Source organism: Colias philodice, chromosome 25 (genome assembly GCF_061535455.1).
Source record: "Colias philodice isolate Cphi_HAF_F1 chromosome 25, ilColPhil1 Martin Lab GWU primary, whole genome shotgun sequence".
Classification (NCBI taxonomy): Eukaryota; Metazoa; Arthropoda; class Insecta; order Lepidoptera; family Pieridae; genus Colias; species Colias philodice.
In genome coordinates, this window is record NC_143110.1 from 8,150,976 (window position 1) to 8,164,228 (window position 13,253).

Below are 13,253 nucleotides of genomic sequence, written 5' to 3' on the forward strand. Positions count from 1 at the left end.
CTAAAACTATTAACTAATACTAGGTTGTAGTAGGTATTGATATAAATTTATTTAATTTATAATGTGTTAACATACGTATATTATGTTATACAAATGACCGATATCAAAACTATTTAGTAAATAGCACATCTAAATAATATGCAGTAATTTGTGATATCAATTTTTTTTTTACATTTTACTTTTCTTTTTTGAAGTTGTTTTTCTTTATCGTAGTTATTTTTAATGTACATGTACAACAGTATGATATTTTATAACATTTGATTTTTTTAAATTATACCTTTTTTTATCAACTGGCAATTTAGTTTAGTTTTCTCTTAAAATTTCTGGCAACACTCATGATGATATCGGAACGATTTTATCGGACAATGTGAAAGGGCAAATTGTATCCGATATCGGATATCGGCTATCGGCGTCCGATATCCGATATCGGATCGGATAATGTGAAAACGCTCTTAGAATAGAAAACAATAAAGAGCTATTTTAAACAACTGCTATAACGGCTAACAATTTTTTGCTATATTATGTCTTTGCATTTAATAAAAAAAATTGAAATATTTTACCTATTTGAGTGCGGTAAAGATAGTACATACTTAGAAGCATACACGAAGCTATAGAGAGCTATAGAAGGATAATAAGATAAAAAAAATTGCTTTTAGACTGTTTTTATTTAAATAAAAAGCCAATTTATTAGACAAACAAAATATATCCACGTATCAAGGTGTCTGAAGAAATCCTTCAACTCTCATATTTACTGGAAAGGCATAATGCAATAAAACCTTCTGGTCTTGATCTGGCATGCTGCGTCTGCCTTTACTCACTAAGTTACTTAAAATATCTTCAACATCCTCCAATTTACCCGAATTCTCTTTAACATTAGCTTTAAATGTATTAAGATTTCTGTTAAAGTCTTCTTCATTGTCACTATTGCTTACCATTTCATCGTGGTAAGCGAAATCCTCATTTCGTCTAGCTGAATTTATTCTTAATAAGGCTTCGTTGAGAATGTTATTTAATCGAGCCTCTCTTTCCCTTTTAATGTCATTCAACATCTGCTGTCTCGTTTTACTCAGTGATTTAGATTTTCTAGTCATTCTGCTTTTGTTCCTTTGACGTCTATGTATATGTTCGCTTGAGTCGTCTCCCCTTCTTCTAAATATGGGAAATTGGCCTCTATCTTGTCCGTAATTGCGTCTATATTCTTCTGACGATTGTGGATCCATGGCTGGACCTCCGTAATATTTATTTTGTTTGCGTATGAGATCGCCCATGTCAAATCTATCGTTGCGAACATCGAAAGTGACATCAGCTCTCATCCCAGTGTTCATAGCATATTGCGAGAAAACTGGAGTTATCAGGAAAATAATTGAAACCTGTGGGTTATTAAAATTAATTATTACATCATCATTATTAATTCCCTCTATCTGTGTCGTAGTTCCTTTAGGGTGTTGATATAATATTATAGACAATTCTTCTAAAATATGTATTTTATTAGCTATCATCTCAGTATTGTTACGACACACCTGTATACATGCAATATTGAAACAAGCCATCCTTGACTTTTTATCTTTATCCCTTTTTTTTTTTAACGTGAGGAAATTCATCATGAATACCGACTGCTTCGGGGGCAGCAGCACGGTTATGTCAGACTCCTACTGACTAAAACCTCACGGTGGCCTACTACCGCGCAAGTAAAGAGGGGATCCCGGGATCTCCGGTAGGAACGCTCACGCGCACGGTACCCCACGCGCGCCTGCCATTGGCAATCCACTCGTATGTAGTCGCGACTACCCTACGCGCATCTTTATCCCTAGCCCTTATATAATAATAAATTTAACAATTAGTTACCCACCACTCTATCCATGTTAAGTTCTATTGAATTTTACTAACATTTAAACTACCATCATAAGTCTTGTTTTCTTACATAATGCAATTATAATAATTAATGATTCGTAGCATTTCATTGAAAAATATGTAGTTGGTTATATCGCCTGTTTTTGCTTGAAAATATTCATATAGCGTTGGGCGGGAGAAGAATCTATCTTTTGCTTTAAGGTAGTCATGTTTTAGCCCGTTCTAGTTCACAGATACCTATTCAAATATTTAAGCATCAATTTATTTGAAGCTAATAAAATAACAAGGTTGTTAAGAGGACTGCGGCACAGACCCGCATGCATACTCTGTCGCTTGCTCTATCTGCTATACAATTTAAAGATCTTTTTACCGTATTACAAAATTTCTGGTCCGTAGTCAATAAATTTTCCTATATGCATAGGTAATATTATTAATAGCATTTAGTCCCAAATTTCTAGTAGTATACCTATGTCATACATTTATATTTTGTGTAATACATAGGTACGTTTATTATATACATAGGATTATATTACATAGGGTTATTTTTAACAAAATTTTATAGTTACGATCTACAGATCTTAATTGGAACAATAATTTTTCAATTCATTTCAATTGAAATTGCTTCTATAGCTGATATTGTCTTTCCATTTATTACTTATATAGTGAAACAGTATAAAAAAATTACTTATAAAACCTACTTGCAATTTAGAAAAATCACTTTCAGAACGCATACCGCGCTTGGCGAATGGCGGGAAAAAATGCAAATGGCCGCATGACGTCACGTCCGCGCGCCATATGCGATCGCGCGTGTCGAGTGTCGACTTGATGTTGTTTTAATTACACGACCGCGTTATGTTTTATTTCGTTTGAAAGTTTTCATAAAATCTGGCGTATTTCAACTATTTTTAACAGTGGACGAGATTAAAGGCGCAGTTTCATTAGTCGTTAACTTGTTCGGTAAAAAGCATAGTGAGTCCTCGCGCCTGATAACAACCAATGGAAATTACAAGAGATGGTGCTGTAATGCTATAGAACTAAATATCAAATTCAGTCTATATTATGACATTATTGTATGACCGTTATATACCGTCTGCAGGGATTCCCCGCTGTTTATACCGATCGTGATATTGACCAGCGACCAATGAAATAAATCGGTCGATATACAAAAGTGGACTGAAACACTATTTCATTAGGTATTCAATTTTATTCGTGCTTGTTGGATTAGAAAGACAGAAGGAAGAAATCTCTCACACCTGGCATGTGGGCCATATCGGCTAAATGAAAATGGTTCCCTGCATGCGGGCCCTGTGGTCTGTTATTTAGAAATCTTTCGTATTCGGCACATTATTTACTAATGAAATTGCGCTACAATGCAGTTCTTCCTTTCTATCTTGTTCTGTTTATATAAAATTCTGTTATTTGATTTTTAATTTAACATCAATACTATCACAATGTTGTCTTTAATGAATACAACGCGGTAAAATTAAAATCATTAGCTACTCTATAATAAGTTGAAAAATTTGCTCAAATCTTCAATGAAGTTTAGTTCACGGTTTATAGCAAAATATCTAACTACATTCTTTACATAAAAAAATACAAAGAGTAGATACTTAAATAGGTCAACAAAACATTCAAGAATTAACTTAGACTAAGTATATAACGTAAAAACATCAGATTATGCTTATATTATCTGTTTGTTAAGTCGCAAAACTTAGTTGTGTGCACAAGTGTTCGGAATGTTTGTACATCTGTACACAGCGAACGCGTGCGTCGCTCAGGTGTTAAACAATCTTGCTTATCTTAATTTTAAGGTATATATAATGGAGAAATGTGTGTATTATATTAGTAGGTACAGTTATATTTTAACATTGACGAGAAATTTAAAAAAATGATGTTTTTTACTACGGCTAATACCTACTTAAATTTTATCCTGATGAAGATGATGAAATTAATATAATAAAATGAATTGAGAATGAATGTTTAAAATCTCACCTGAAGAAAGATATGGAAAATAATTAATTTTAAGTTCTATCTAGCACTAATTGAAATTACCAAATATGAGAAATAAAAATATTAGTAGTTAGGCATTCGAATTGCCTTACCGGGAAATATTTTTAAGGCTACTGAAAATGCTTGGCTAGGTCACTGCAAATAGCTAGGTCACTGCAAATAGCTAGGTCACTGCAAATAGTACTTTAACAATAAGAGAACCGAGACGACGGCTTTTATCGAAATAGTGAAGCAACTAACCACTGAGCCAACTATTATAATTTTGAATATAATATACCTAATATAGTTTAATGACATTAACGTTAAGCCGAATATTAAATTTACTGTTAAGTAAATCATTTCACATCGTAACATAATTATACCTATTGCTTTGTTAATGAAATAAGGTGGGCGTTTATTAAAATATTATTATATTCATTTAAATTTAAAGCCTACGCAAGGTTAAAAGCATAAATATAAAAGAGCAACTAAATCACGAATGAAACTTCAATCAGTTGAAAGATTTCAGTTTTATATGTATTTAACGTTGCTTAACGGAAATTTGCATTTTTTTTAACTAGTTACCAGTGAAAAATTCCTTAAAAACAACATTTAATACTCTAAATATAAGATAAAACCAACTTCTTAAAAGAAACCGTTAATAAAATGCAAAATACGTTAACTAGTACTAAATAATGATAATTAACGTGTGAAATAAAGGAGTGAACAACAGGCCTTGCGAAAGCTCCGGCTTGAACGAGCTTTACTGAAAAACAGGACGCCCAACAAGACTTTTCATTAAAATCTAACCACCATGCCGTGTTCCCGCCCTCTCAGTCGCCGGCCCGCCGCTTCGACGAGCGGACGTCACTAATTTCCCGCGCTTTTCTACGTCACGCTGACAGCGTTGCGTTCGGAAACTTGTAACCGCATATTTTTTGTGATAACATTTTTGTGATCTATAAGTGTTTGGTGTGAACGATTTTGAGGATTGTCAAGGTAAGCGTTGTTTTGTTAGAGATGGATATAACAATTGTAATGCATTTCTTAGATAATGTTAGTGATTTATTTAGAAACATAATAGAATGATGCGTTTGATCTAAAGATATAAACATTAAACATTGGTTTACGTTGCATTTCAGGCACGCAGTGCGGCTGTATGCACTGTATGTTGATGATATTCTGTATTTTATTGCCTTGTGCATAATTCTTAAAACTTCTATTAGTACGTAAACAAATCTAATTCATTAAATATTTAAAAGTTTTTATTTTTGAGTAGTGAAATATCAAATATTAATTATACAAGTGTTTTTACACGTAAATAAATATTTGAAATCATATTATGTAAAGGGATGATTTAACAGAGCCTACAGGAACCAATTGAAGCAAATCAATTAAAGATTATAATATAAGGTACGTACCTTATAATAATAATATCTGTAACTGTAAGTACGTACTTACAGTTACAGATATTATTATAACGTACAAGCTATATACAGATAAGTAATTTATTTATAAATATAGTTATATCTCTAAACCTTAATATTTTTTATCGTTATACTTAAACATCTATATTTCGGATATCAATATTATTCGACCCAAAATCCAATACCACCCGGCTGTATATTATTGCACCCTTTGCCTAGAAATTAAAAAATAAATCTGTCAGATGTTTAATATCACGTGGGCTGTATAGTATTGGCGGGAATAAATAAAATGTTATTACATTTCATGTGATATAGACGGCACCTGGGCCCACAGCTGTGCCAGGCCGTCATTAAACCTAACACGTAGAATATGGGTTTTCTTATTATTTTTCATATAGGTTATAATATTTTTAATGGCTCCTTATGTACTTTAATATGGATATTTAAAAAAAATGTAACTTTGTTTAATTCTACGCCAATTATTTAGCTTTAAATTTTTAACTTCGTGGATGATTTTTCCCCCATGGATTATCTTCTAAAGGACTTGACCAATATTAACAGATAATTTTTTCAGTTCTAAGTAGTTAAGTTATTTGAAAATCCTATGAAAGCTCAAGAGTCTTCAATAAGATAACATTTAACGCGGGCATTCATGAATAAACATGAACACCATTGTCAGAAATTAACCAATAATATTAAAACGAGATAAGTTTAAAAAATATTTGTGTCAAAGACAGCTCAGCAAATGCTGGTTGATGTGTATAAGCATATACGAATTGTTCAACTCAATTGTTTTCATGCGGGTATTCCTCATATGCGGGTATTACGTATTCTAAATTGAATTTATTTTAGTTACCAGCGTATTCGTATTGAAGCTTTAAATATCTTAAGATTTTTACAAACTGATTGAGTAGTTTTTATGTGATAAAGAAACATTCACAAACGCAATATCTTCAAGAGTAAATAAAATTTTCTATTTTTATTCAGGTGCCGCAAAAAAGGGTTAAAAATTGTAAACTGTATTTGTCTATGGTCTATAATTTGTCTTATGGGTTATAGAGCAAATTATAGAATCGCAGTTTATACCTAACATCTTCAAGCTCTAAATTTAAAATTCGAAATACAAATTAATCGTTACGTTTCTTTTCAAAGACCTCGATCCTTGCTTATGTTACACCTACAATGTAAAATTACCTTATAACAACGCATTTACAACTTATTTAAATACTTTTGTAAATAGCGAAAGAAAAATCGGACTCATATATTGGATGTTAGAAACAATTTTCTCGCTGCGGGCACACCTGTGCTGCGATAGGGCTGCCTATAATAAGGCCAGTTCAGGTTAGGGCTGCGTGTTTGTAAATTGTTGATTTAAGCATATATTTAATTATGAATTATATATTGCCATACTTTGCCATACTTAATATTATAAATGCGAAAGTAACTCTGTCTGTCTGTCTGTTACTCAATCACGCCTAAACTACTAAACCAATTTTCATGAAATTTGGTATGGAGATATTTTGATACCCGAGAAAGGACATAGGCTACTTTTTATCCCGGGAAAATGACGCAATCCCGAAAATCCCACGGGAACAGGAATTATGCGGGTTTTTCTTTGACTGCGCGGCGAAGCCGCGGACGGAAACCTAGTATTGATATAAATAGAAATTATTGCTAAAAATATACCGTGTTAAAAATTATAAATTACTAGCCGCTTATCGCAAACTCATAAAATTTACTTCCTCATTATATTAATACTTGCAGATTATTTTGTTCATCCTTCATAATATATTGGGCGCATCCAAATCAAATAAAATATTTATTCTATTTTACAATTTAACATTTTGGTAAATTATTTTATAAACATTAGCTCTTTGTAATAAACAAGACAAGAATTTAGTGCGTGTAGACAGAGCATTATATTATGCTGAGATTTGAATTCAGAATATATTCTAATCTAAAGCCTTACAAACAGCCTGGCTAGGGGTCGAGAAAGATCTATCACTCAAAGGCTCAAATACGGGCGCCAAAATACCATAGTTACAAGAAAATGACTGATTTATTCGATAATTCATTGGTAGAAATTTTATTAGTAAAATGGAATAAAAAAGGGTAAGAATTCAAATGATATTTTTTGTAATGTTTAGGTGTAATAATTCTTGGAAATAGTAAACAAAAACAACTGGAAGAATATGGCAATAATATTATGAACTTATTCCCAAAAAACTACGGAACTCATCAATTCGTAGCGTATTTTCTTAATTATTTGTTATAAAAAAATAATAGCTGATGGTACTCAGCGTTAGACAGCCGTATTTGATACCACAAAATATACTTCGTTTATCTTTCATTAAACATGTATCAAATATAGAAGGAATATCGTTGGTTTAGCGGTTGCTATTATAAAGAATGCCATTTGTGGTTTTGACTTCCCTTCTTTAACATAGAAATAGAATTTATGTTTCCTGCAACTTTTTTAGTCTATGGTCTCATAGAAAGATTTTAAAATTAAACCGATTTATATGTATAAATCGATAATTTTGTATGTATGTTTGTTGTTTGTCCATGCGGAAACTGATTTAGCTGAAATGTTGTATGTAGGTAGATTATGACTGCTTTACTAGTTGCTATTCCACTTTGACACAAGAATAAAAAAAAAATCTTCAGGACATTTTTCACACACGGCGCGATCTAATCCCATACTAAGCTTGATAAGTAATATTTTTTTTGTTAGAAAATGTGATTTAAAAAATTAAATAATTGACGAAATTTCCCAAGTAACAGATATAAATACAGCACATCTGTTTCAAAGACAAAGCGAAATATTTTTGTTTGTCAAACTGTGCGCGCGCGCCATTTGTTGTTTCAGCTGAAACAAGATGGCGCCTCATTTGATACAACAAATCGTTATTATTAGATGTCTAATGTAATAACATTATTTTTTATTTAATTAAATTATTTATTAGCTACATTACATATTATTTTAAATTTTTTATTAAACGTCAAGATCTGCTTTTTTGATGTCATTTATTAAAATATATTTGTCCATAAAAGGCCGGCAAAGCACCTGTAACACTCCTAGTGTTACAAGTGTTTATGGGCGGTGGTGACCACTTAACATCAGGTGGCCCATCTGCTCCTTTGCTTGCTCTGACATAAAAAAAAAAAAATAAATAAAAAGCTCTTTATTGTACAATGCAAGCAAAAATAACAATTAAATATTTATTGTTACCCTTACATAATATGTAATATGTATACACTGAAATTAACTTTAAACTATCCTTATTGAGTGTTTGGGTAATAACAAAAAAAATATCAAATAGCTTAAAGCTGGATTTGCACGACGAAAGCTTAATTTCTGGGCGATAATGTTAGAGTACAAGTCCTTAGTTTTCTACTTAACAATGAAATCATAATATAATATAATGTATAATATATAAAAATAATTAATAATTATTTATTATTATTTTTTATTAATTTATATAATATATATTATATATATATGTAAATTTATATATATATATATATATATATATATATATATATATATATATATATATATAATATATTATATAAAATTTCAATATAAATAAAACATGGAATAAGTGATAAGTCAATAAATAGAGCCGAGTTCACGTTTTCTATTTACGATTTTCATATTTGATTGAGGACTCTCAATCCAATGGCAATATTTATTGAAATCTGTTCAGGGATAGGTGAAGATAAACATAGGTACATTTATAGATATATTATATAACATGCATGAAAAACTCTTATGATATTTTACACATGTACTTATAATACTTATAGGAAATAAGTAGTATCTACATCTTCTGTTAAAAAATAATTCTAATTTATCGTGTCACAATGTTTATAAAGGCCTCCAAATGGATTTACCGAATTAAATGTATTTATTTTGTGTGTATGTATTCCTAAGGTACTCCTATTCAGTAGGACGTAATTTTTTATATCTTCAAATTCGTTTCTTTTCGCATAAAATCATTTGCCATGCCAATATATGATAAATTATATAACATAACAGGCATATAAGCAACCTTTTCCAAATAGGTTAAATCCACGATAAACCGTAAGTGGTGAAACTCCCGCGTGAAATAGCTAGTAAAATCGCAGAATTGCATACGGTCAGAAGATATGGAGTGTGTACAAACTGAGATAAAATTGTACCAAACACCGACCCTAGCCTATATCTCCGATGCGGGCGTGTAGAGACAGCAAAAAAGCATTTGGTAAATTAAATGAAACCTTTTTAATTTACTTACTTTAAATACATTATTTGTACAAAAGAGTAAAGAAAGGAGTGTTTACAATCTTTATTATTCAAATAAATTATTATGTAGTTATAACTACATAATAATTTACTACATGACGTGTTTGGTATATAAATTTTAGTAAGTACAAAATATATTTTTTAGCTTTTTTATAATCGCGAAGAAGAGTTACTTTTCTTTATATTTATTATTTAATACTAGGATAAAATGAAATAGGTATATAAATAGTACTTATTTAATCCTTAAAATTTGGGTAGTTTTAGTTTTATAACTTTAAAAAACGTTTGTATAGTATGGTCGTAGAGTCTGGTTGATTTCCTGTAAATAATTTGAGTTCATTAACAATAAAACATGTGATACGTTTTTGTTATTCTTAATCAATATATTTAATGAAAAATGCAACTGCATGAAAATTAAATTATGTAATGTTAAAACACTCTTGTTTAGAAATGTAAAAATGAAACGAACAAAATATTGAACACAGAAACACGACAAAAAACGTACAAAATAAACCGAACGAAACAGTATATTAATTTTTTTTAAAACACTTTTCTGCGCACCGTACCCCGTATGCGGGCTAGCTTGCCCGCAGCAGATAAATTGTGTACCGAATTGTTGAAGTAATTAATGCACGACCTGCGGGCTGCTGAGATAAAACCACTGGGCTAAAGGGTGCGATATGTTCGTTGGGCAATGGGGCATGGGGTATGGCCTATGGGGCAAATTTTTTTAGATAAAGATAGATAAAAACTGAGGCATCTTTTTTCCTTTACGAAAATCTTATTGTACAAATAAATGGATTTTTTCTAGAATCCTGCCTTAGGAGTTGTCCTGATTGTTCTTTTTTGTTTAATTATAAAGTTTTTATTGTTTGGTATGAAAATATATTTTAGAAAACACAATTCGAGTTTAATATTGATATCGATGTGTGATAAAGATTGCATGGAATCTATACATATAATAAAATCGTAGGAAAGTCAAAACTGTACATTGAATATTTTTTTTAAAGAATACTTGATCCATGATCTATAATCGATATAGAAGCCAAAAATATAGTTTTTAGAATTTTTGTCTGTTTGTCGGTTTGTCTGTTTGTCTGTTTGTCTGTATGTATTTCCGGGCTAATCTCAGAAAGTACTGCATAGATTTACTTCAAATTTTGCATGAATATTCCTAAGAGGTCGGGTGAGGATAGTTTAAACATATTATCATGATATCACCTTCGCGGGAGGAGCTGTGAACCTTTATTTTTCTTACATATTCCGTGTACTACGACAGCGTACAATCTAAAGACTCATGTTTAAATGTTGGTTTCGAGTAAGCCATGCTATTATCTAGCTTTACAAAATAAAAACTATGTCATTTACGTAATTTGGGCAGAGAAACAGTTTAATGAATTTAGTAGTATAATAAAGACAAATTTGAAACAGCGCCATCTATGAGATTTCGTAAAAATCAAATCAATTTACATGTTATCACTACTGAACAACTGTTGAAAATTAATAATTTAAATATATAATCATGTTATTTATTTAACTCTTTAACCCATATCTTCCCTTCCCTATAAGGTGCGCTTATATTTCGTGTGAATATACTACATTTTTAAAAGTGAGGGTAGATGTTTATTATTTTAAGTCAAACTAGACACCATTACAATTAATCTAATATTGATTGTGTTCATTGGTTACATTTTTAATCTTCGTGTTTTATAAATTTATAAAGAAAAGAAAAAATTCGATCACGAGGCGGGACTCGAACCCACATAATTTCGTGATCGAATGTTTCTATTCTTTATAAATTTATTATTTATAAATTTATATTTATAAAGCATTTGAATAAATAAATAAATAAAATTAAAATAAATGTCATAAAACCAAAAATATCAAATTCAATCTTCGTGTTTTGTGAATTTTCACCATGCGTTCCCACAAAAGGTAAGTTGTTACTTTTATAGGTATTTATTTTTATAATGATAGCAATTCATGTTTTTTATTGGTTTTATAATGGTTTTATATTACACTTTTAGAATGAAATAATAAAATGATGAATTCTTTTTGACTTTTACAAGATTTTGAGGTGCGTTGGGAACAGTAGTTTGTTATAAAATTTTATATGTAAGTAGCTTTTTTTATTGATTTACAATTATTAACGTTTGATTTTTTATTTACAGATTCAATGTTCATAAAATTATATCGCCTTTGGAAGACTATTTCTGCTGACAATTTTACAACAATACTTGAAAATTGATGATTTGATGATGAAGATAGTGGCAGCAAGGATTAAGTGGAAATTAGTAATCATCCGCTTCGTCAATTTTTGACTGAAGTTAATGTCCAACGTATGGTTCAATCATTGGAAGTATCTCGGGTAATTTTGGAGGATATTTTTCAGGAAGGAGAGGAGGGGCAGCCAACCACATATCAAACTACTACGTTTTAGTACCGAAAAAAATGTTATTGCCAAATGAAACATAAATTTTGCACTCACAACTGTACAAGTTATGATTTTTATTCTGACTTTGCTGTTATCTGATTATAATATTTATCGTTATGGCTATCGAGGTACCGACCGTACTGGGATGAGAGTACATGATATTATACCTACTCATCATCCAGGATTGCTTAGAGCATTTTCACACTGAAAAAGATGTTTTCTTTGAATCGTAGTTGCTTCATTTATTTATTTTTAATCATTTTACATAATATGTTTTATATTTGCCCATTTTCATTATTTTTTATAAATAAAATGGAACCAACATAACTTTGTTGTGTAGGTATCATTTCTCTATTAATAATCCGTAGGCATATTTTCCGAGCACCCCATTTAAGGTGCGGTCCTGAAATTATAAAAAGTTAATGTATACTTTTGCCTAATATAAGCTCAAGATCATTTTTAGATAAAAATAACAAAAAGAACTTATTTATTAAAATTTAGTAGATAAAAGAAATTATGTTACGATTTTATAAGAAAACACAGTATATTTATTAGGCGGCGGTGATCTCTTCCAGGCAAAAGATATTCATCAGCTCAATAAAATTGAATAGTTGTTGTTAGTTATTCTTTAAATTCACTGATTGTAATGAGCATTTCCGCATGCAAGTTGTATCGTAGTTTAGATATATCATAGTTTTGACACATTACAGTTCCAACAAAACCCTCAAATTTTTGAGCAGAGTTGAGCAAGATAATTTAAAAAATGTGCTGTGTTAAGTATTATAGAAAAGGTTAGTTCGTTGATAATTATCATTTCTTCATCATTTACATGGGTGTTGTTAAATGTTAGTAAAAATAAACTTTGACTGTTAATACTTTTGTTCAGTATTTACCTGTATGATTATTGCTTGGTAATTAATATGTATATTTTCATGTCGTATAGCTAATTATAAACATAAGTGTGATGTGAAACTAGCTGGATTTATTTTTACACACTCACAGCCATATATTTTATATTAAAATAGTGTAAATCATAATATTTTTTCACAATTAAAAATATTTCCTTTTTTCTGATGGTGTTGGCATCGAATTAAACCGCGCTGTCGTTTCGTTCACTAAAAGTGATGTTATGAGGACCGAATATGTAGCCGCCTCAACTTACGGAAACGAGAGTAACCTGCGTTGTCTGTTAGTTATTGTATAGTCGAATTTAACGTTACATGGAAATTGGAATCTAAATATATTATGTATACTTAGGTATATT

The 13,253-nt window shown here is 30.5% G+C and overlaps 2 protein-coding genes across 4 annotated transcripts in view; one reads left to right on the forward strand and one right to left on the reverse strand.

Annotated features, from left to right (window-relative positions):
* Positions 1-694: 694 nt before the first annotated feature.
* LOC149477538 (uncharacterized) lies at positions 695-9,101 on the reverse strand. 3 transcript variants are annotated; one of them, XM_089710933.1, is made up of 2 exons: positions 9,063-9,101; positions 695-1,370 (listed from the first exon to the last, which is right to left on the reverse strand). In XM_089710933.1, the coding sequence occupies exon 2, from the start codon at positions 1,323-1,325 to the stop codon at positions 714-716; it is 612 nt and encodes a 203-aa protein (XP_089567059.1). In that variant the 5' UTR covers positions 1,326-1,370; positions 9,063-9,101; the 3' UTR covers positions 695-713. The 3 variants fall into 3 exon arrangements, with proteins under 3 accessions (XP_089567059.1, XP_089567057.1, XP_089567058.1); XM_089710931.1 differs by lacking the exon at positions 9,063-9,101 and adding an exon at positions 2,550-3,321; XM_089710932.1 differs by lacking the exon at positions 9,063-9,101 and adding an exon at positions 1,850-2,023.
* nvy (CBFA2/RUNX1 partner transcriptional co-repressor nervy) overlaps positions 4,557-13,253 on the forward strand; it is a 60,772-nt gene continuing 52,075 nt past the window's right edge. The window contains exon 1 of the mRNA XM_089710922.1: positions 4,557-4,839. The gene's annotated coding sequence lies outside the window, so the exon portion shown is untranslated. The remainder of the gene's footprint in view (positions 4,840-13,253) is intronic.

Excerpts from the sequence above, each read along its gene's own strand:
- LOC149477538 (XM_089710931.1), bottom strand. The coding sequence starts at position 2,582 with ATGCGTTCTGAAAGTGATTTTTCTAAATTGCAA. Across the intron at positions 1,371-2,549 it reads GTGATTTTTCTAAATTGCAA|GTTTCAATTATTTTCCTGAT; the intron begins GTAGGTTTTATA and ends AATAACCCACAG.